Here is a 24,052-nt window from a genome sequence, read left to right on the forward strand (position 1 = left end):
TCACGTGTAGCTAATCAGCAGCATGGACGCATGCGCATGGGGTTAAATTTGACACGCAAAGGTTGATGGTAGAAATCTAATTTTTAAACCTACTACGACTATAGTCATTTAGAATAACCCTTTATTACGACTTTGTTGAAGGTTGGATATTTTATCTACATACTATAATACCGTGCGATCAAATAAAAAAAAATAAATAAGAGTAGGCGCAAATGGTGGTTTGAACCAATCAAAGCATCAGAATAGCACAATCCAGGTAACTCGATTTTTTTTTTAATTGATCGCACGTTATTATTCCTACTCCAAATTGATTGAATAAATTGATAAAAAACACCAGAATTCCATAAAATCACAGTCAATTTCAATTTTCCGTTGTCTGCGCTGATCTCATTAATCTCATTATGTGAAGGGGCCTTACTAGTAGTATAAATTTCCCTCTATTTTCCCATTACATAATTGTGTATAATGTCAGGTTATGCAAAAATAGTTCTTTAACCCTTTATTGTTTTGAATTTGAATACAGTTGTGAACAGAAAGTCTTTTCATCAACATCAACATGCAATAGGCTTGTGAGAGAAATGAGAAATCCATGGTGATCACAGCAAGGAGAAAATTCACTTGTCTCAAATAAAGTGCCCATTACGTTCTCCATGAAACTTTTAAATCTTTCGAGTTGTTTAGTGGCCACCTGCAACAAAATCACGACACAGATTTAAATAAACTTACCATTAAATTTGCAAATAGTGAAAGAAAATGAAGAGAAAAAGACAAATTCCATTTAAACCCTTGCATTTAACGTACACAATCCCTGACATGGGGTAAAACACGCCATATTTGAATATCTATGACGACGTGCCAAGTTTGGTCAATTTGACTTAATTTGTTTTGCGAAAGGCGTGAATATGGCAGGTCTGCCCAAATTACCCGGATTAACTTTTACAGACCCTACTGTAAGTGTTTCCCTTCATTGGTACCTACCATATTAATTTAACGAATCTAGCTCACCAGTTACCATCTTTCCCAAACTTTCAATGTTTGCAACGGATATAAAATACCCAAGAGCAGCTTTGTTGGGGTAGGGAACCGCGAACTGGACTCGCATTCTGTAAAATACGTTACTTCTACTGACCCAATTCGTTATGACCCTTCCCTCACTTATGGAAAAACAAAAGACGTTCCTCTGCAAATGTTTAAACCGCACTACGCCCTGTACGACCAAAAGTGTCTCACCTTTAAAGCATTTTTCAAACAAGGAGTTGTTGAATCACCCAACGAATACTACAGAGTCAGACATGTCAACATAATCTACTTTCTAGAAGATGACACAATAACAGTCATGGAACCAAAAACTCCTGTAGGCGTCCAAAACTAGACCCACACAAAGTAGTGATTCATTTGTTGTTGTAGAACAGTGGAATTGATCAGGGGAGATTGCTAAAAAGGCACAAGATACCTAAGTATGAAGACGGTGAATTCTGGCATTGGAAAGATCTGGCTGTGGGCAAGAATATAGTCTTCTACGGTATCGTTTTCCATATGGTGGATTGCGATGTTTTTACCAGAGAGTATATGGCTAGCCAGGGGCTGATAATGGCAGATGCTGAACAATTACCGCCTGACCCCTACACTCAAAATAGACTGCTGCACTCCCAACAGAACAACTTTACCAAGACGCCATCAGCTGACGACAAGTTTAGGAGATTTCTAGAATACGACGGAAAAATTCTAAAGTCTGCACGACTCTTAACTATTGCAACAATTACTCATAACACCACCTTCCAGGTTCAAGGCAATCTGGGACGACAGAGATTCCGAATATGGAGACATAAGGAAATACGAAGTTTTGTATTTTCTTGCAGATGACACAATTGCGGTCAAAGAAATTCACACAAAAAACGACGGACGGGATCCATATTCGCAACTCTTGAGAAAAACTAAATTACCAAAAGTATGCACCAAGAACGAGATAATTTTTTGAACTCTAGCATTTGAGAATATAATTCCAGATCTGGACCGATAGACCAGACAATTTCCCGTCGATATACTTAGAATTTTCCGACGATGAAGTCACCGAGTATTACCAACCCAAAGACTTGAGAGTCGGCGAAACTATCTTCGTCTTGGGTAGAAAAATGTTGCTGTACGACTGCGACAACTTCACTAGGAATTACTTCAAGAAGGCTCTTTGCATGGAACAAGGTGTTGCTATTGATATCTCAGAAAAACCCAAGCCTCCACCTGAAAAGAAAATTCCTCCGCACGACGGAATCGGAAGCTTGGAAGACTCTCTCCAAAACACTCTAACTTTCCTGCCGAAGCCGCCGAGGAAAGACGTCGTGAAGCAGATCTTGAACGCTAATAAATATTTGCGGTACGAGATGAAGATGGAGGACATCCACCCTGAAGATTCGATCCGGCGCTTCGTGTTGTTCTATTCTTTGGCTGACAACACGTGCAAAATTTTCGAACCACCGATCGAGAATTCAGGAATCATCGGTGGAAAATACTTGAAGAGTTCTCTGTTAGCAAAGCCCAACAGCAACCCTCTGGACCCCGATTATTACTCCCCCATAGATTTCTACATCGGGGCTGTAATTACAGTTTTTCAACAACGCTTCATAATAACCGGAGCAGATTTGTACGTCTATAGGTACATGCAAGCCAACTCTAGCAAATTCCCTTGCGAAGTGATCGAAAACATACGCAACTACATGTTTAACCAAGGTCATCTGAAGGACGACATTGACAGACAAGTTATAGACAGCCAGGAAGATATCAAGAAAGTGGAACGAGCCGCTATCGGTTGGTCTTCCAAATGCGACAGTTGCTGAAAGTGCATTATCGCTCTCGGTTTCAGGAAAAGAACTTGAATACACAAAGACGGAAATGGACAGGTGTCTGGAACGCTTCAACATTGCTCCAATTGGAGACGATCCGCAATATCCGACGGAGCTCGTCAAAGAAGAGCTGGTGATGCCGGAGCACAATGTTCCGCCGTTTGGTATTCAACCTGTCAATAACGAGTGCGCTTATCCGATTACGACGCCACCTATCGGTAGCTTGGCATGTAAAAACGAAGCGCAAAGGATTGGTAAGTTGGTGCAACAGAAGTGATTCTGTACGAGTGTTGAAATTTCAGCAACCACCGAGTACGACACCGAGGAAGAAAAAATCAAAAAGTACTATGATAAGGTGTTGAGGGAGCACAAACACATTTGTGAAAATCCCCCGGTCGAGGAGCCACCCAAGGAAGAAGATTGCCTCATAAAAGAACGCAAAGCTAAATGCGTGAAGTTTGCCGACGAGAAATGCGAATGTTGAAAAATTCAAATGTTTGGCTTACTTCAATGTATATTGATTCTCTTTTATAAAAAGATTCAATATTATCTATTTGGTCTTAACATAATATGCACAAACTTTACACAAAATGGCTACTACCTCCTAGAAAAATGTCTATTCATGTCTCCACTAGACCTTTGAATTTTGTTTATGTTAGATTTAATTCTACTCTCAACACTACTGCTGTGGGCAGACTTTAACAACTGCTTGTGGACAAATTCTGGATCAAAGTCTTGCTCTTTTCTCTCTTGTTCCTCTTTTTCGCGGTACTTTTTCACATTGTATGACCTCTCTTTGTCTCTCAACACTGCGTCCCTCATCATTTCTTTTCTCAACTTTTCTTTCTCTTCTTCAGTCAACTTTTTAGCTCTGTGTTTTTGCGCTGGTACAGGTTCAGGTACTTTTGTTGACTTAGATTTAGTATCCTTGGTCTCACTCTGATGCTTTTTGGATAGTGCAAGCTTCTTACCATCAGAACTGACGAGACCATAATTTATTTTTTTGTTTCTGGAAGAATCTGAATCATCACTGTCATATTTCCTTGAATGATGACTAACTCTCGTTTCTTTCTCACTCTCAGAACTACTGTCATGACTACTACTTCTATTTTTTTTACTTGTCCTTGTAGTAGATTTCTTGTCTGGAGTTCTACTTCTGTTCCTGTACTTTTCCACATTCCTTTTATACTCTTTTTCTGAATCATTACTGGCACGCTTTTGCCTTCTCTTCTGATGATCTCTCTCCCTATCTTTCCTTTTTTTATGGTCCTCATTACTAGAGTCATCTTTTCTATCATTTCTTTTGTAGTCTTTTGCACTTGAACTCTTATTATTTCTATATTTATTATTTTTATGTTTCTTTTCATCCTCACTTGCATCACTACTTTCATACTTCTTTTTCCGCGATTTTTTTCTTTCCTCTTCACTTACGTCACTACTTTCGTACCTCTTTTTCCGGCGGGATTTTTTCCGTTCATATTCACTTTCATCGCTACTTTCGTACCTTTTTTTCCACGATTTTTTCCGCTCATCTTCACTTTCATCACTACTCTCATACCTCTTTTTCCGCGATTTTTTTCTTGGTGTTTCATCTTCACTGCTGTCATCACTGTCTGTTACTTTTCCATTCAAAATATCTTGCAAATCATCTTCAGTCAATTTATCTTTAAATTCTTCATATTTGTGAATCAAAATTGTATCCAAATCGCGTTCTTCTCTACTAATCTTCTTATTCTTCTTCCCCAATAACTTTTCAGATAGGATCATATCTAAATCGTTACCGGCATCGTCTGAATGTTTGGACTTTTTCTTTTTCTTCATCTTCTTCTTCTTAGCTTCTTGAGCCTTCAAAGCTTTTTGTAATTTTTTTAACTGAACAGGATTTTGCAAAAACTGTCGCCGACTCTCTTCTTCACGTTTTTTTATAGCCACTAGCGGATCTTCTTGCAATTTAGCAGATAAATCTACCTATAAAAATACATTTATAAAAAAATGTCTATAAAAATTGTGGATTGATATTAACTCACTTGCTCAGCTTGAACAACTTTGTTAAAATCTCTAATTGATGGAGGAATACACTCGTGTTCTACGCGATTTTTTGGAGGCGCTACTAAACCCTGTTGCTTTTGCTTTTCCTCATCATTTAACTGTTCCAAAGTCTTATCGACTGCTCGCCCTAGCAAATATTCTTCACGTTCCACCAAGCTATTGGCGCCCTAATATTTCGGTGTGAGTAACTTTAAACATAACATTTAACTACCGTTACCTTATACATCCAGTCGAGCTTTTTCTCTTCATTATTTTGACCGAACATATTGATTTGAGGTTATGTTGCCTATTAATCCAAATACCAGTCTATTTAATACCCACGATTTAATTTATGGCACTCAAACACTTAAAAAATAGTAATGTAACGTTAAATCATACATTGTAAAAACATACACAAAAACACAAACACTCTTCCTTTGCTTTTACGCTTTGACAGCGTGGCTAAGGTTACGTCCGTTCGGGTCCGTCCTAGGGGTCCGTTACGTTACGACGTTATCTCTGGTTACGTCACGTCCTTGTAACAAAAACAAAACTAACAAAAAACATAAACCGTACTAAACCAATTTGCCGCGAACGAAATACGTATTTAAATTTACAGTATTGATTTATCAAGAAGCAAATGGGACTTTATTATTTTAATTAACAATAATTATAGATACATTTTAATATAGGTATAAAAAAAAATCAATATTCATTTTTGTTTAAAATTATCAATTCAAAAAATATTTTTTAAAATGTGCTCTTTAGATAAATATTTATTCAGAATGTAGTTAATCATTATAATTCATTAATAAGGTTGACAAATGATTTTTTTAAATCTGTGGCTTCGACTTTCCTTGTCGGTGCATCCTGAAACATGGTAGGTATTTCATAGTTTGAAAATGAAAATAAAAAGCTCAATAACTAATGTCACAAAATAAGTCTATTATTATTCAACTTATGTAAAAATTATCCAGGTAGTCCAGGTGGTTGTTTCCTTAGTTTTAATTTTCAATCTTGAATAGTGTCGACTAAACGTTGTGTTTCACTTTTAAACATTTGATTAAGTGGACAAATTTCGCTCTATTAAAACAAGTTCCAGAGTTGTTTCACATTTAAAAATAATTTACTTGCACTTCTGATAACCATTAAATTCTGGTTCAGCTTTTCTAACGTAGGTAGGTATACTATAATACATTTACTACATATTTTACATACAGAATATACTTTCTTCTGTTATTAATTATTTTAATACTAATGACAATTACAGCGCATGCAATTAAACCGACAAAGAAACAAATAAGTACAAAGAAATGGACTTTCTCTGTATTCAACCCACTTTTGGAACAGTTCTGAAAGTAATTTACTTATTCGTGCCAGTTTTCATTTAAATGAAGTCTTTCCTAAGCACTAATCAAAAACATAATCCTCAGTTTTAGTCCAAATCCAGTTTAAGATATTCCGGTTTCGGAGAGTTCAATACGACATCAGCAAACGAACGTATAGCTAGGAGGAAAAGAACAAATTTACAGATAATAAAGTGACTCTGTCAAACCAACACAAATGACTTTTTATCCCCGCAAAACCAACAAAACTATCTCGTGGTGACATTCCCAGCGACAACGATATAACGACTCCATACAAATACATATAAAAATTAAAGTAAATGTCACTTCATAAACCACAAAAAATGGATTTGTTTTTCACAGACACCATAGGTAGTTGACAATTTTTGATACATTTTCGTTTACACAATTTTTTTAAATTTTACTATTCTGTAAAAACTAAAAATACAACTTTTTTTTTATCTTTGATGCTTTCAAAACAGTTGGACTGGTTCAAGACCAATTAAAACGTTCTAATCAGGACAAAAAATGAATTTGAAATAGCCGAATTACTCCATAATGATGTGTGAAAAAAAATATTTTTTTTATTATGTTTAGTGTTGAGGACAACACTCGTAGCACATTTAGCTTTTCGGCGCATTTTGCACAGCATGCTGCATTTTTTCCTGCTCTTGTAATAATTTTTCGCAGTTGGTTAATCCACTTATTTGTTTTCTTTTTTGTAGGTACTCCCCGATACATTTTTATGATTGGATTGGGATTTTCCAGAGGTAGAAATATAAATATATCGTTTTTACAGGCTTTTTTTTAATAGGGATAATTTAATTAATAAATATTTCGTAATTATTGATCAATAAGTCGTGAGAAATGCTTCAAATGACCTTGGTCGAGCCGCCTGTGGAGATTTCAACTCTTAGAATTTGAAATGGTTCAATTCCGCTTACAAAAAAAAGCCACTTCGACCGTTTTTATAAGAGATACCTACACAAAGGCGCGATTTTCGACCATTTAAAGACAAAATACATTTAATTTTATTCTGGTAGACCTAATCCAAAAAGCGAAATTTTGTGTCAGCCATAACATCCCGATCCCTTCTCCCAAAACAGAAAAGTTAGGTATCATTTAAAAGATCTTGACATGAAGTTGTGCCTCTTCGGGATTCCGGGTCCCTCCTACTTTCTGTTCGGAAGTTATCACTGTTATCAGTCATTCTCGTATCCAAGACTTACCTAACCTTAAAATCCAAATGTCAATTCAAAATGTCAGTTCAAATGTCTAAAAATTGTCATAGCGGAAAAGCTACACAACAAATTACTCTTTTGTATTTCACTACAGACTTATTATTAATTAAAAAATAATTTAACCGCTCTTCTTGCCTCTAATGTATCTACCTAGGTATTATATTGCATAAAATAGACACTAAACTGTACCTACTTTCATCTCAATATTATTTTTTAATACTACCTAATGACAAATACGGTAAACGGTATGTATTACAATTAAACCGACAAACAAACAAATAAGTACAAAGAAATGGACTTTCTCTCTGCTGAACCCACTTTTCAAATAGTTCCGAAAGTAAATCTGAGTTCTTTACTTATTTGCGTCAGTTTTCATTGAAATTAAGTAATTTATAAAGACTGCTTTTCGTTCAAATCAAGTTTAAGTGATTCTTAATTCGGAGAGTTCAATACGACATCAGCAGATGAACCGCCAGTTAAATTTTGCCGTGACCGAAATGGGTGAAATGAGTCTACATGATGCGGTTACTCGATAATACTAGACTTCGAAAGTATAGTCTTAGCTATTTATAATACGATATATAAATATGTACAAAAGACTCATTTATAATATTAGGTATATGAGGGGAGTTAACCGTTGGACGTAACTCGCCGGATCCACTGAGTCATTCCATTACACATAAACAACGTGACGATGTCAATTATCGCAAAAGAAGTGCAATTGCAAACTAGACGTCGTAAAGTAAACAAAGCAATGCCAAGAACATTCAGCTATAGCCACGAGGTGATCGAGGAAAAGGAGAGATTGGCCAGCACGGAACAAAGTGGGATGGGGGCCACACCATGAATCAACACTACCAAGTGCAGTTCGCGACTTCGTCAAGCCGAAACAACTGACTTTTCACCCTCGCACAACCGACAAACCGATCCCGTGCCGACACCCCCAACGACAACCAGTGCTCCCTGATACAAAAACTCTCGAATCCCGTGATGACGCTTCAATAAAAAATGCAACTGTAACATTTCGTGACCAAACGATTTCAAAAATAGTGTGACATGTTGGGTTTTGTGATTTTTGCCTTTTTGGCCGGACACGTGAGCTGTCAAGGGTGAGAAAAAATATTTTTAAGTTTGATTTCGTTCGCGACATCGATTCCAAATACTGCAAAAACTTGAAAATACCGTTCCGAACTGCTCGATGATGTCACCGGATTCGGCAAAACGACATGTTCGCTCCGATCAAAATTTTCACACAAGGACGAATGGATCTTGCTAAAATGTTCCTATACTAATGAATCGGGAGCATTTGGTATTTTAATTAGATTGATATTTGTTTGGTTTGACCTCAACTGGAATTTTTGCGGCCAGTTATGCTTGACAAAACATCGAAAAAAATCCAGTTGTTTTCCTCTAACTATTATTAACCACGTAGATGTTAAGAAAGAGAAGTCGTTAGAGTGCACCATTCACATTTTTATTCTTTAATTAGCGTAACTTAAGCACCTGGTAACGTCATTGTCATATATTCACCTCAAGGTTTCGTGAGTCTGCTTATTATGCTATCACAAGTGAAAAAGTCATTGACTATACAATGCCGGTGTGCATGATCTTGACTCAATAACAACAAGACAACCAAACGTTCGTCCTAGAGCCACTACTTCTGTATCCAAGAAATCGAATTCGAAAAGATATCTCTTCGCTTCTCTTTCGCTAATATGGTAATGTAAACATGCGTCGATGTGGAAACTTCGTCTAAATTTCCTAGAGCATGAATTATGACGGTTTCACTTTCCTTAAACGCGTACCACGTCACAGATCTCCCAAGTATGATGTAAAAAGTGCGTGAGCGAAATCCTTAAGCCCACGTGTTCTCGGTATGCCTCCAAGAACAAAGAACCTGTCAAACGTATTTTTTACGACAAACAAGAACGATTTTCGCAGTCGCAGTTCCAGTGACATTTACAAAAAATAGAAAGGTCCTATAATGGAGCGAAACTGAATATATTTGTGTTTTACAGCTAGTTTCACATTAGGCACGAGTAATCGTAGTGTGAAGCAACGAGATGCTAACTAATTCATAAATTGCATGTCAAATTTTCACTTCCTCGAGATCTGGGTTTTTGTTGGTTTTTTTAATGACATCCTATTAACGCATCGATAATCGCTAATACGCTAATAACATAAATCATGGTTTTTTTAGGTTTTGTAAAGCCTGTCATTATGATACGTCAATAGCAAGGCTATAATCACGAGCACCTAATTACGCAGGAGTCTCCCAAGACAATAATAATTTATTTACAGAATACAATCATGAATCAAACTTTTTGTCCTACTAAGTGGTTCGTTGAACCGGTGACAACAATGCTAAAATGCACAAATAATGCACATTTCGTTATCTAAACTAAACCGAATTATTTGCTGTTTGTTATGTTTGGTTGCCACGCCAAAAACATCAGACCTGTTTGAATATCAGTCCTAACACACCCACAGGAAAAAAATCGTTTTAATGAACCGAATTCTCACAATCGTGAAAGTTACTCATGCAATTATTCCACATATTATTTTTCCTTGCATGCATAACAACAATTACTCGAATTTGTGTTGCACTCTTACTTGCGAATTCTCGAATTTCCGGAAGCTGTTGCAATTAAACTGGTTCATTAACGGTACACTCTTCGACACTTTCTCTAGGCGTAATTAATTGATCGACAGAAGTGAGCCGTTTTTTAGAAAGCTGCACGAATTATCGGTATCGTTGTAATAATTGGTTGAGGAATGCGACTTTGCCCACGAGTTAAGTTTTGGCGATGTGTAGGTTCTACAAGGTCGTTGGGCCAAGAGTGGTCCGCCCCAACAGCGAGTACCATGTCGCTGTGTCCATCCAGCAGACGTCTGAACCCACCACAGTGACGGCGACGCTCCAGGGGATTTCCCTCAACGGATCAATCTACTCCAGCGAGGATCGCGTGGAGGTGCAGCCCTACACTTCCAGGATTTGCCGGCTAGAAGTGGGAGATGTGGAGTATGGAGATTACAAGTTGATAATCTCGGGGAAAGGAGGAGTAGATTTTTTCAACGACTATCCAGTCGAATTCCTTGACAAGAGTTACTCGGTGTTCATACAAACTGACCGAGCTGTGTACAAACCAGGCTCCAAAATACTCTTCCGGGCTGTGGTACTCAACTCTCAGTTGAAACCGGCAGCCGAAGTCCGGAATGAGTTTCTTGAAATTAATGTTGCGGTTAGTCCTTTCACAAGATTTTTTGTTTTGTTTATAAATAATTGATTCAGGATGGACAAGGGAATAGAGTTAAAGAATGGAAGAGGATTCAAGCTCTTCGAGGAGTCTTCACCGGAGAGATAAAACTAAGTGAGAGTCCTGTTTTGGGCAACTGGAACATTTCTGTGACAATCCACGGACAAACTTTCAGCAAGGCTGTAGAAGTAGCCGAATATATTCTCCCCAAATTTATCGTTAACATTCAAGCTCCTAGACACATGACCTTCAAAGAAAACATCCTAGTGGCGAATATACAGACTCAGTAATGGCAACTAAATTGTGTGAAAAATTGTTTGAATCGAAACTGTCGCAGGTACAACTACGGGAAGAAAGTGAAAGGGGAGGCTACTGTCACTGTGTACCCTACGATTTTCTCCGGAGTGATCCAACCCATCTTCCAGAACCCCATCCGCAAGGTGGTACCCATCGAAGGTTCAGTTACTGTTCAATTCAACATTGAGAAAGAACTGAAGCTGAGCGACGAGTACGAAAGAGTTGTTATGGTCGACGTTACAGTAGAAGAAGCTTCAACTGGTCGGAGACAAAACAACTCAGTAGAGGTCCACTTGCATAAATACGATTACAAAATGGATCTGATCAAGACTGCTGATTACTTCAAACCAGGGTTAAAATACACAACTTATGTAGGAAGATTTAATGGGGTTTTGTCTTGTACTGATGAAAAAAATTGCAGATCAAAGTGTCCAATTATGATGGTAGTCCGTTAAAAACCGATCGGAAGGAGATTACAGTCAGACATGGGTACTCCCGAGCTGACGAGGTATATGTTGTGGAAAAACACAAGCTGGACAGGAATGGAATAGTCAAGTTGGAATATTACACTCCAGTCAATGTCACCAACACCACGGCGCTTAGAATCGAGGTACTGCCGCGGTACCAGTTGAACTGTTTGTTTTAAGAAATGTTTCAGGCGGAGTATCAAGACCTCAAGGAACGAATTTCGCCGATTCCTGCTGCAGTGTCTTACAGCAACACTTTCCTGCAAGTCTCTTTGGAGACCGAGAGACCTATTGTAAATCTAGACGTGGAGGTGTTGGTCAACTGCACTGAACCATTACGGTACATCAGTTACGTCCTAATGGGAAGAGGCGACGTCCTCATCGCCAACACCTTCCAAGTGGACAACACCAACGAGTACCGCTTCCACTTCACTGCGACACACGCCATGGTACCAGTCTCTCATCTCATGGTGTCTTACGTGCGTGACGATGGCGAGCTAATCGGAGACGCTCTGGATGTCGAAGTCGACGGCCTCTTACAAAACTTTGTAAGATTGTAAAACGGCGATTACAGTGTTTTGGTGCAACTTATCCTTGCAGATGGAAATCCAAATCAACCCTGTCGACACTGAACCCTCTCTGGACATAGACATTACGATAAGAGCCCAACCAAACTCTTACGTCGCTTTAATGGCGGTGGACCAACAAGCGGTCCAGTTGAAATCAGGCTTCGACATCACCCACAATCAAGTTGCCGAAGAGTTGAAGAAGTACGACGTGGCACACCAGTCGCCGTATTCGCTCATCATGCTAGACTCGAAGTACCACTTCTTCTGGAAACCTGGAGCGGCTAACCCGCACAGCGCCATTTACGTACGTGTAGAGTAACAGATTCAAATTATTAAGTCTCATTAATTTTTTTCAGAGCTCAGGTGCAGACCTCTTGACAAATTCCCACGTCTACAGACACAAACCTACTCGTAAGTCTACACTAACTTGATTCCCACAAGTTTAACATTTCTTTATTGTTTCAGTGGAAGATATTTATCTGCGCCCTCTGTTCTACGGATCTAGCACCGTCAAACCTGACCGCGGTTTCGGAGTTGCACTTCACACAGTTACCAGACCTCCTCTAGCTGGACCTTACGCTTTCAGTCGCATCCCCAAGCCCGTATGGAACAAACCCAAAGTTTACCTGACTGAAGAAATCGCCGACACTTGGCTCTTTACCAATTTCTCGTCGGGTTACGAAGGAAAAACTTCCATCCGTCGGAAAATACCAGACACCCTCAACACTTGGGTGGTCACCGGGTTCTCTCTAGACCCCATTCACGGCCTGGGGTTGAGCACCACCCCGAAAAAAGTGAAAGTGTCGAAAAACTTCGTCGTAACTCTGGATTTACCATTTTCGGTGCAACGCGAAGAGATTCTAGCGGTCCCAGTTGTGGTGTATAATCACATGGACAGAGACGTCAACGCTGAAGTTACTCTGCACAATCCTGAACACAAATTCGAGTTTGCTGAAGTTTCCAACGAAGTAAATGCGACCAGGAGTAAGTTTTTGAAGTGAAAACTTCTTTAGGCGTGCCACATAGGTACATTTTATTCCCGGGCAGTGAATTAGTTTCATGCGACACGGTAAAATACAAGCGAAAATCGTTCGCAGCACGACACGGCAAGCTAAAATCAAGGGAGTCGAGTTTTTTAGCGGAGCGTCTCTTGTCAATTTTAAATTTTCATTGTACGTTGTGTTGTGACCTGACTGACCTCAGTGCACAGCTGCAGGAGTAACTGTATATATATATATACAGGATATTTCACGAGTGATAATGAGCCTGACGTAATTTAAAATGCAACCCACATTATATTTCCGAAAAAGCTGGCTACTGTCATTAAAATGTCCGGCTTTTTTTGAAAATGTTTTGTGGGTTAAATTTATTATTTCGTCAGGCTCATTATCACTCGTGAAATACCCTGTATAGTTTTATATAATATAAACGATAAAGACACGACAAATATTGTAAGTTTACAGATGAATGTAGGATTTAATACGTAGGTAATTCTCAATTATATGGCTTCAACAATTCATCTATTGGAAAAATGTGTGTAGCAAAATGTGAAGAGGAAAATGGACAAATTATTATAATACAGGGTATTAGTATTGCTATGAAAACTTGTGTTGTGTTCAATGTCATCGTCAAGAAAATAAAACTTAAACATCCAAACCTAACCTCACAAATTTTGCTAGAGTCTACCTCTAAAAGCGGACGTATTTGCAGTTTCTATTGAAAAATACAGATTTTTGATGTTATTTAAAAACAGCATTGGATTTAAATAATATTAATTATTTATGCCTTGCTCCTTATTCCTCCAAGTCATCCATAATGATGTATTTTTTATAGAATAAGTACATATTTATTACATCTCTGATATTACTTAATCAGTAACGAGCTTCATAGAAGTTTTCACTTCTGTCGTGCGGTCTTAAGCACACACTCTTTTTTTGGGCACTTTGGTCATAAATAATTTTGCGGTTGTAGAGATCGAGTTGTACCGGAGGAAAAAAATCAGCGTGAAGAGAAATAGTGGAAGCTCGGTGTCATTCATGATAAGACCGTTGAACCAAGGCGTCATAGAAATAAAAGTGACTGCCAACAGTCCAAAAAGCCAGGACGTCGCCATTAAGTATCTTTCTGTAACTGTAGGTTCTTCAAAATCTTCAGACAAGTCAAATCTTTATCGTGCAATTTCAGACTGGAGGAGAAACAGAATATTACACCAAGGGCGTTCTGATCGACTTGCGAAACAATCCCAACTACAAAAACTCGATCAATTTCACGCTTCCCGAAAATCTAGTGACAGGTTCTGAAAGTATTGAAGTTGCCGCAGTTGGAGACCTCCTAGGACCCACGATGGTCAATCTAGAACAATTGATCAGGCTCCCGACCGGATGCGGAGAACAAAATATGGTCCACCTCATGCCGAATTTGATCATTTTGCAGTATCTTCGGTACACGAGACAAATAACTCCGACAATACAAAACGAAGCGTTAGAACTGTTGGAAAAGGGATATCAACAACAACTGAGTTACAAGAGAACGGACGGTTCTTTCAGCGCTTTCGGAATGAGAGACCCGGACAGCAGTGTTTGGTACTGGTTCTAATCTAGGAAAATGTACGACTCTTGTTATTATTTCTTCAGGTTGACTGCTTACGCTGCTTTAACGCTGAAACAAGCGAAAAATCACATCTACGTCGACGAAAAAATCATCGAGGATTGCTTGGAATGGTTGTCAAAGCATCAAGGCAAAAATGGAAGTTTTGTGGAGACTGGGTCAATCATCTACCGAGAGCTTCAAGATCGCGACGGTAACAGTTTGGCACTCACGGCTTTCACTCTTCTGGCTTTCATTGAAAATCAGGTAGTAGTGACTGGTTTTAGAGGATTTGAGTGAACTACTTTCGTCTTGTATTTCTAGAAGTATGCTGCAACGTATAGCAACACAATCAATAAAGGATTGGATTATATAGCGAGGAATATTGCGGAACAAGAATCCATCCATACTATAGCTTTGTGTAGTTATGCTCTCCAGGTGGCGAAACATCCGTCGAAACAGAGCGCTTTCAACTTGCTAGATGTGCGTTCAAAAACGAAAGGCAACCAGAAATGGTGGGCTAAAGATGTCCCAAGCAACGAAATTAAGAATCCATGGAATAAACTTCCCAAATCGATAGATATCGAGACGTCAGCGTACGGACTGTTGACGTTCTTGGAAGCCAACTACTTTGAAGACGCCATTCCGGTACTGAACTGGCTCTTGGACCAGCAAAACAGCATCGGAGGGTTCACCTCGTCTCAAGACACATCTGTGGGTCTGTACGCGATTTACAAGCTAGTACTGAAACTAGCCAGCAATGTGAACATGCAAGTCGAATTCACTTACGGTGAAGAAACACACAATTTCAACGTCAACAAAAACAACGCCATGATTATGCAAAAACTACAACTGCCCAAGAACACGCGTCAAGTCAACGTGACGGCGCAAGGACGTGGTTTGGCCTTGTTCAGAGTGTCTTACCAGTACAACATGAACGTGACAGGGCCTTGGCCCATGTTCACTCTGGACCCCCAAGTCGACAAAAACTCAAACAAAGACCATTTACAAATCTCCATTTGCACAGGGTACGCTTCGACTCGTTGACTGGTGCGTGTTTACTCACTTTGGTTGCAGCTTCGTCAGTCGCAACTTGAGCCAGAGTCCTGAGAGCAACATGGCCGTCATGGAGGTCAGCCTCCCGTCCGGCTTCACCGCCGACGTCGACTCTTTGCCCAGCTTGGAAGTGTCGCAAAACGTCCAAAGGGTCGAAATGAGCGACGCCCTCACCAAAGTCATTCTCTACTTCAACAACGTGTCGAGTTTGTACGAATACTGTCCCACGGTTTCAGCCTTCAGGACGCACAAGGTCGCCAAGCAAAAACCAGTAGCGGTGGTGATTTACGACTATTACGACAGCTGTAAGTACGCGCAATCCAGTCCAATTGTTTTTCTCATGTCGGTGTTTCAGCGAGGCGCGCTCGACTCTTTTACCGAGGGAAAAGGTCGACTCTGTGCGATATTTGCGAGGATGAGGATTGCGGTGAGGTTTGCACGTCGGAGGCGAATCCGCAAGTGGCGGGTGAAAGCAGGGAAAGCAAAGGCGGCGCCTCTTCTTTGCAGTTTAGTCGGTTAGGTTTCGTTATCGCCATTCTTGCCATTTTACGTCGATAAGTTAACGAAATAGTTGTACATAAATTGTGATCAAGAGTTGGGTGCAGTAAATGGGGCGAATTGGAGCTTATTAACCGAGACAATCAGAATAGAATAGTTCAGTAGAAACTGTTTACTACAAAATCACTTTATTTTCATACACGCACACATATTTTAGTAAAGTTATTGCTGATTTATTTTATGTGGACTTGTTGATAAGCTCCGAACTGCTTTAATGGGTGAGTCAACCAAAAGATATTGTGCACTACTTAGATTTTTCAAAAATTAGACAGTTTTAGGTCAGTTTAGCAGTAGATTAGTTAGGTAAGTGTTTACTCTCAAAGTACAAATACGGGAGATAATAACAAAAGGAAATAACAATTAACCTTTATATTTTGGCCAGAAAGATAATTCTATTTATTTGGAGAAAAGCAAAAACTAGGTGTTGTCTTTTTGTTGACTCACTCTACATATAACAATCTAAAACAACAGTTGCGTACGAAGAATGATATAACAGTTGGTATTCCACCAGTGACGCAACACAAGTAAACTTTTATACTAACACTACTAGTCACACGTCTCAGTAACTCATGTTTAAGTTTACGATGTATGACTGATCGAGGGTCGAATGATAAAAACAAAATCACACTGTGTTGTTTATTTTATAAAAACTAGTCTTTGGATGTGAAAAAAAAGAAACCTGTAAAATCACTAATTCCTTAATAAAGATTCACAACTACTGAACACTTTATTTTTCTTCGTTTTTGCCGCTCCAGATCCTAAGAATCCTGTTCTTGATCTTTATAATGTACTTCTCGTTGTCTTTGACGGTCAAGATGAGTCGTTTCGTGGTGATATTGTGTAAAGGTCCGAAAGCTAGGGCCACAACCGTACACGCTAGACAAATCACATTGTAAGGCATGCTGAAGTCGGGCGTGGGCAGCGTGATCACCATGTTTTCGGTACGGACCTGGACCAGGTATCCGCTTCGTGAAGCGTTGAAACTGTCGGCTATCGTGGCGCCGTCTTGAGGCAAACCGGTGAAGTTTCGAGCTAGCGGTAGATTAGCCGAAATTATCGCCGAACCGATGTAAAAGCCGTGATTGGCGTCCGGGGGGTACTCTTGCCATTTCAAAAATACGTAGTCGAAGTCGATTGAAATTGACGTGACCGAGCGAGGCGGCAATTTCAGTAGGATTTCTAAGTAGTACGGACGCTCCCTCTGCCGGCCGGGAACGTAACGAATCCTGACGGGCTCCACCCTGACGTTATTAACGTCGATTTTTAAAGTGTGGAGGTAAACAGGGACGTACCATGGAATGTTTTGAAGAACGACAACGTCCAATACTCCCCAATGATTATTATAGATTTTTGTGACAATTCCGCCTCTCTCTTGCCCGTACCCGGTGAGGTACTGATTGGCGTAGAGCGACGGCGGAGAATTCAAAAGAATGTTTTCTTTCCCTATGAAGTTAGAATTGATGCTCATCGCGTACGGTTTTACGTCGTATTTCGCAAACGTACTGACGTGTCCGCCACGTATCGACGTAACGTAGTCGTCCGGACTTGGAATCAATTGGAATGGAACACTTGTATTACTGGTGGTATCAACAAAAATAGTACTACTGTCTGCCAACGGACACCGCCCCATCAAACCCTGCCCGAATAGTTTCCTAAACGACCAGTTTTTCGTACCCATGATCAAATAATCATAAACTAAGGAAACGGACTGTTGCAGCTCTAAAGAAGTAAATTCGCATGAACTGTCGCGACAAACTGGGCGCATGTGCAAAGCTAAGGAATGATACCGCGTATTGTGTATATAACCTGAATTTAGTAACGACGCCAGGCCACTTTTTGATTCGCACGGTAACAACTTCTTCCATGGGGTTAGATTTTCTGTGCATACTATTTCACGTGGGATACTTGAGTACCTATGAATTTTAAAAATTAGACGCTATGGTGATAAATCTGGTAGTGACTACCTAACAAACGTTGTATTTACCGTTGGGCTTGAGAACGCCCCTTTAGGCTTGAAAGTGAATTCAGGATTGACACTGTTAGCCTTCTCTATAAAATTTAAACTTGCGCAAAACAATCCAGACAAAGAGCTGGCCAGTTCCTTCCAATTCTTGTCGACGTTTAGAGTGTCATCCTTAAACCAAGCCCAGACTTCAGCGCCTGGTGCAGCGTCCAATACTGGGTACCCCCATGTGTCATATCGCCACAAACCGCCAGTTAAACTGACGTGTAACTCGTGTACGTTGTAACGATTGACTATTTCGCCGAGAGCTCGCGGGAAAATGTGTGTATGACGGACTGCAACGAAAAAGCGTCATTTCATGTTTTCACAAGAGTTAATGCTCACATGTTTCTTGATCTGGTCTTGTGTCCCATTTCGTTACGAACTGAAAGTGAACGTATAATTGGTCACTGTACAGAGGTTTTATTAGAAGTTCTTCCGTAAATGTGTCAGATTTTGAGGTTAGGACGCATAATGGAGAATATGCGACCAAGACAATTAACGTTGAAAGAAACATGTTTAAATTTCACATCTCCAGCCACAACACACAATTATTTACGTATTGTAACCCGAAAAACACGTTTTCATTCATCTGAAATGCATTTTACCGGAAATTGAATCGATTCGATGATTTGACATTTAATTACACAAGAATGACAGATTTGACAGCTGTCAACAGTCTTTAAACTTTAAAGGAATCACACACGTTGACATTTTACGGTGTCGTCTGTGTGACTTTATAAAAATTAATTAAACTGCTTGTTACCTATGCAGTTTGTTTATTTTTACACTTTACGTATTCCTGTAGGAAAATATTTGATATGTTATGCGGTCTGTTTGAATCTGTGTAAGGTTCGATTCACACTAAGTGTCATTTTACTGATGAACGTTGCGGTACGTGACGTGACGTTGACGTAACGTCGAAGTATTTATTTTTATGAATGATAAACGTCACATGTAACCACATTGTCCATCTAAATAATGTGCAAATTATGATATGGAAAAGAAAAAGTTGAAACAAAAAAAGAAGTATAAATCGAAAAAAATGAACTTTTTAAGCCACTTTTGTATTTGTACATCAAGGAATGACGAAACAGAAGACTCAAATTTGCGTGCCCAAACTGTGGTATCCTTTCAACCATCACCACCACCTAGCATGATGGCCACGAAACACGAAGTGTCAGTGACTTACCGTACGGCTTCTTTATATTCTTATGGTGGTGTGTTATCTTTAGACAACACACCAACTAATGCGGGGTCACCCAATGTGTTGTCACCTAACGCTTTGTTGTCGCAAGCCTATACAGAGAAAATGGAGAAAAGAGAGAAAAGAGTAGAGACGATTGGAACTCAAAAATCTCCTCCACCTACGAAGAAAGCAAATATAGAACGGGAACAAAAAGACGAATTGGTGAAAACAATACTCAGCAAGTATCTAGCAATGAAGAGAGCAGAACGACTAAATAAAAAGCCAGAAACGGAAAATGAAGGTCGACCGAGTTCTAAACCCCTCCAACCCAAGAAATCGGATTTTCTCAGTGTAGAATGCTTCTCGAGTGGTAGTTCCGAAACTCTACTTCTCGACAGTACGAGTAATTACGACGTGACGAAACCAAATGCAGATTTTACCACAAAGAGCAGGAGTGCTCCGACCACTAGCACCGCTCACGACAGCCTTGCAGACATTTGTTTCAAAATGAATCGCTTCAAGCAGCAAGAAAACAAATCGGACAGTTACGTGACTTGCTGCAGCGAAGAAACCACAGCTGCCAAGAAGAAACTAGAGCTCATTTTTAACGAATCTTCTGAAGAGGTTTTATCTTGTCGCGACGACAGTTCGTCGGTTTCCCTCCGATACAAGATAAGTTGTGAAAAGACACCTGTAACTGCAGGTAGTCCCAGAGCAGATAGTGTTGTAAGTTTTTATGACTCATCGCGTTTCAGATGTGAATCACGCGATGGATTTTACTTGCAGCCGCAAGAATTTTGCGACGACAGCTCCAACGAATGTGACTACGTGAAACGAAAAAAAGAAGCGAAGTTTGCTTCTCCACAACTCCAACGCCGCCCTTCGGCTAATGGCGAGTTCGGTGGAGTGAGGGGATCCACCGCTTCGCTCAAGTGGAAGTTGATCATCTCTCACCACGACCAGGGAGACATAGCCCACGCCTGACAAAAGTTAACAATAATGCGCCAGTGACGTGTGATTTATTTAGACCGAATAAACTAAATTACAAACCCAGGACTAATAAATTTGAACAAAAGCGGGGTTGATCGAGGCGCGTTTTCTCTGGAGGAACTGCTCGTTTCGTATTTCTCGTTGGTTCTCGTCTTCGCTGCCTTTGACTTCTTTCAGCGGCGGCAGAGATTGCGATGTTAACACAAATTGGTTCTCTTCACTCTCCTTGAATATGAAGAAGTGTTCAGCAACTGTGGGCACGCAGACTCGTAATATTTGAACCAAGAAAAAAATCATTACTGCCACTAAACATGTCCCGTACACTATCATCAACAAGATGTTTTCCTGAACGTACAAATCTGCAATAAATAAGTTATTGCTGACCATCTTTTCGTCATTTGTACTTTTACTGCTGCAGTATTCATCGTGCAAGCCGCGAGTTCCGCAATTAAAGTTACCGTCACATTCGAGGAGTTTGTCAATACAAAAAACTTGGCCATCCAATATGCAGTAAAGCTCAGTCGAGCTGCAATTGCCGTAACTGCCGAGATCTTGAAAATAAAAGAATACATTTTTTAATGCTTGCGTTGACAGCGTTAATGTACAGTAGGTAGTGAAAAAATATCGTTTGATAGCGCAACAATAGAGTAAACACTTTTTGGAAGTCTGATAACGTTAAAAAATGTGTGGAACAATGGTAACAAAAAAATTATAACTAATCAATGCAAAAAAATTGCTATAAATACGTTTAGCAGCCGTCACCGTCATTTTAATCGTTGCAGAAACATTCGTGAAATTTATGTTGATAAAAAATTGCCTTGGGAGGATTAAATAAGTGTGCATTTGATGCTTATACTCATTATTCTTGTTATAATGACGATTAATGTCTGCACAAACATTTACGAATGGAACGTCTTCAGATACCTGCAAAGCAATTCGTTCAAATCATGCAGAAAATGTACCTACTACTAGGATCTACCAAGGAAATTCCTCCATTAATAGTCAGACAAAACGTATTCGATGCGTTATAATTAAACAATTCGACGACCACAACAGTTATACATTTATCTTTGCAACTATTTTGATATTGTGGACTCGTGATAAACAGCGAACAATTTCGGAACAAAGAACTGATGGAACGCAACAAAATAATTTTTGCGTCCGAAGATCCAGTTCCGTAGGACATGTGGACACTAGTAACGTAGTTATTTTCACAGTCCTTACTTAGATCTAAAAAAATTACTGTACAACTAAATCTTAGGATTTTGAATGCAGGCAGTTACCAATTACTAGTTCGCTAAGGCTTTTACTAAATTTGCTATTATCAGTAGTAGCTGAGCGTGAGATTAACACGAGTATTATTACAACAAAATCTACCAAAGCTAGCATCTCGGTGATTAACAGTCAAATAGAAAGTGTCAGATAACAGATTTTATGACATTTTGTGCACGATAGTGTTTTGTAATTTTTAGTTTGACTTGACAGTTATTCTTCATTTTGGACAGAATAGTAAGAAAATTTGCTTTGACAGTATTAAAAAACGCATCGATCCAAATTTGAAAACTTTGAAGGTGTGTTGTCATAATTGTATCTTAGAAGTTGTCAGAGATATGACTGTTACAACAGTCTCTAAAATTTACGAAAGTAATTTAAGCTGAAAGAAATAATATTTCTGATGTTTATGTCATAATTGGAAAGCCCCAGACTTTTAACAGCATTTTTGCTATAGACGTAAAATTGCTAATGTGATTTTTACTGACACTGAGAGTAGCTAGTAGCATCATGTTAGGGGCTTTTAAAAAATTAATCAAAACACATGGATTATAGGAGATGTCGACTGTGGTCAACAATACAGGTCTTACGGTATGAAGATTTTTATAGCATAAATTGAACAACCATGTTTTGAGTAATTAGTGCAAAAAATTAAGAGAATTGTCAAAAACTCATAGAAAAAATGCTTGTGTAATCACGTAAAAAAATGGAACAGCAATTATGTATTGTGAGTAAGAAACCGTAAGAAACCAGACCACTGCAGTACAAAATAAGTAAACTAAAAGTAGTCAGTCTGACGTCTAGAGTACTGTATGATGTCGACAATACTGTAGCTGAAATATTTAATTCGATTGTCAATAAAGTGGTAGGAGGTAAAAAGCCAGACATGGGAATTCCTAACAAGGGTGGTTTTATTATATCTGCTCCATCTAGAGTAACTCAATAAACAAGAGCTGTGAAGTCAAGGGCAGACCAGATAACACAACATAAACACTAAAAATAAACTCATAATTTCCAGTTAGTAATATGCAAAATACTGTTAAAAAGATAATTGAAATTGGGAATTTTGACAATTAAGATGTTATTTTGCACAACAAAGATAGAAGTTATCAAGTCAAGAATAAATGCAGCATCCTTTATAGACACAGTTGATTCATTACACCTAAATGCGTGAGACATTATCGTTAGGTACAACATTATAGACTCTAGAACCTAGAGCACTGGTGAATGATCTACATATGAGTAGTGGTTATTTAACGCGTGTGTTAAAAATTGTTTTTCAAGGTTCTGCGTTGTGGAAGAAACAAAAAATTATTTACAAATTTATCAACACGAAGGGATTCAACTGAAGGTTTTATTCTGAAGGTAGTAAAAATTAATGGATTTAAAAATGGTCATTATTAAAATGAAAGAATGGAACGTTTATATTAAATTCGTTAAACACAATCTAGAAGTCATTCTAGAAGTTTTTCAAATTTATAAATTCATTATTTAGTGTAGACAATAATTGTTATAATTGATTTGAATTAAGAGTAGCAGTTGCGATTAGTAAGAGTTAGAGTTTTCACTTAGTTTAACCCGTAGGAAATAATTAATACCAAAATCAAACAACAGCAGTGAACTACACTGAATATCAATCAACGTCATCGCATGCTAATCGGAGTAAGTATATCTATTATGAATAGTGAGAAATAAAGACAAAAAGTAATAAAAGACATTAGTCACGTGTTGTATATCGAGAAAGAAGATGTCTAATAATCTTGTAAAAGTATTCTCTGCGATAATAACCACCACTTTATTTGTATTTACGCACATCTAAGACAATAAATAACTGATTTACAAGCACATTTTATATTTACTTTAGGACTGTTTTACATGTATAATACAGTAACCTACATTTTAACACTAATTAAACGTACCCTCTTTATTATCTATTTATTGTCATTGTTAACAACAGCATCACTACTGTGCCAAATATACGACTTTCAATTTTACTTGGTTTTAACACACTTCTTGTCGCGATTAATTTAAATATCCATGCAAGTTTCTTCACACTTGAAGTTTCAAACCACATAATTAAAAATTAAAATAACTTGTGTTTATTGCACAACCACAAAAAAATCCCATATTAAATTGACTGTACAAAGCAAAGAATAGAATATCTTTATTACAGTTCCTACGGTCTTAACTGTTTTTGGCATCAAATTACTTGTTGGGCAATTATGATTTTAAATAAATATCATTCACTCTAACTCTACCGAGTGTTGAGCAGGACTTTTAAATAATGTTTTCTAATATATTTTTTCTGTTGTATACAACCAACTGTGCACACAGGCCAATAAATCAGTTGTAATAAT

The 24,052-nt window shown here is 38.6% G+C and overlaps 6 protein-coding genes across 7 annotated transcripts; 3 read left to right on the forward strand and 3 right to left on the reverse strand.

Annotated features, from left to right (window-relative positions):
• Window positions 1-204: 204 nt before the first annotated feature.
• Window positions 205-3,386, forward strand: LOC138131523 (EF-hand domain-containing protein 1-like). The gene is made up of 7 exons (XM_069048587.1): window positions 205-950; window positions 1,001-1,354; window positions 1,408-1,730; window positions 1,783-1,948; window positions 2,007-2,802; window positions 2,858-3,091; window positions 3,140-3,386. Exons 1-7 carry the CDS (start codon window positions 903-905, stop codon window positions 3,319-3,321), a joined length of 2,103 nt encoding a protein of 700 aa, XP_068904688.1. The 5' UTR covers window positions 205-902; the 3' UTR covers window positions 3,322-3,386.
• On the reverse strand, window positions 3,334-5,365 carry LOC138131525 (pre-mRNA-splicing factor CWC25 homolog). The gene is made up of 4 exons (XM_069048589.1): window positions 5,280-5,365; window positions 5,104-5,231; window positions 4,865-5,053; window positions 3,334-4,805 (listed from the first exon to the last, which is right to left on the reverse strand). The coding sequence occupies exons 2-4, from the start codon at window positions 5,149-5,151 to the stop codon at window positions 3,435-3,437; spliced, it is 1,608 nt and encodes a 535-aa protein (XP_068904690.1). The 5' UTR covers window positions 5,152-5,231; window positions 5,280-5,365; the 3' UTR covers window positions 3,334-3,434.
• A 2,831-nt stretch (window positions 5,366-8,196) lies between these two features.
• On the forward strand, window positions 8,197-16,965 carry LOC138131522 (CD109 antigen-like). Its single transcript, XM_069048586.1, has 15 exons — window positions 8,197-8,561; window positions 10,268-10,694; window positions 10,745-10,995; window positions 11,047-11,377; window positions 11,428-11,616; window positions 11,665-12,021; window positions 12,074-12,346; window positions 12,399-12,453; window positions 12,508-13,026; window positions 14,014-14,174; window positions 14,227-14,624; window positions 14,676-14,895; window positions 14,953-15,656; window positions 15,706-15,989; window positions 16,040-16,965. Exons 1-15 carry the CDS (start codon window positions 8,509-8,511, stop codon window positions 16,240-16,242), a joined length of 4,425 nt encoding a protein of 1,474 aa, XP_068904687.1. The 5' UTR covers window positions 8,197-8,508; the 3' UTR covers window positions 16,243-16,965.
• Window positions 16,865-18,919, reverse strand: PIG-T (phosphatidylinositol glycan anchor biosynthesis class T). Its single transcript, XM_069048588.1, has 3 exons — window positions 18,590-18,919; window positions 18,207-18,540; window positions 16,865-18,155 (listed from the first exon to the last, which is right to left on the reverse strand). The coding sequence occupies exons 1-3, from the start codon at window positions 18,759-18,761 to the stop codon at window positions 16,970-16,972; spliced, it is 1,692 nt and encodes a 563-aa protein (XP_068904689.1). The 5' UTR covers window positions 18,762-18,919; the 3' UTR covers window positions 16,865-16,969.
• Window positions 18,920-19,111: 192 nt separating this feature from the next.
• LOC138131526 (uncharacterized) lies at window positions 19,112-20,486 on the forward strand. Of its 2 annotated transcripts, none has more exons than XM_069048591.1 (2): window positions 19,112-20,136; window positions 20,189-20,486. In XM_069048591.1, the coding sequence occupies exons 1-2, from the start codon at window positions 19,242-19,244 to the stop codon at window positions 20,263-20,265; spliced, it is 972 nt and encodes a 323-aa protein (XP_068904692.1). In that variant the 5' UTR covers window positions 19,112-19,241; the 3' UTR covers window positions 20,266-20,486. The 2 variants fall into 2 exon arrangements, with proteins under 2 accessions (XP_068904692.1, XP_068904691.1); XM_069048590.1 differs by having other exon boundaries at window positions 19,119-20,159; window positions 20,220-20,486.
• LOC138131528 (uncharacterized) lies at window positions 20,434-21,921 on the reverse strand. The gene is made up of 5 exons (XM_069048592.1): window positions 21,707-21,921; window positions 21,403-21,653; window positions 21,170-21,347; window positions 20,834-20,974; window positions 20,434-20,782 (listed from the first exon to the last, which is right to left on the reverse strand). The coding sequence occupies exons 1-5, from the start codon at window positions 21,810-21,812 to the stop codon at window positions 20,490-20,492; spliced, it is 969 nt and encodes a 322-aa protein (XP_068904693.1). The 5' UTR covers window positions 21,813-21,921; the 3' UTR covers window positions 20,434-20,489.
• Window positions 21,922-24,052: the final 2,131 nt, after the last annotated feature.

The sequence above is a fragment of the Tenebrio molitor genome, chromosome 5 (assembly GCF_963966145.1).
Source record: "Tenebrio molitor chromosome 5, icTenMoli1.1, whole genome shotgun sequence".
Classification (NCBI taxonomy): domain Eukaryota; kingdom Metazoa; phylum Arthropoda; class Insecta; order Coleoptera; family Tenebrionidae; genus Tenebrio; species Tenebrio molitor.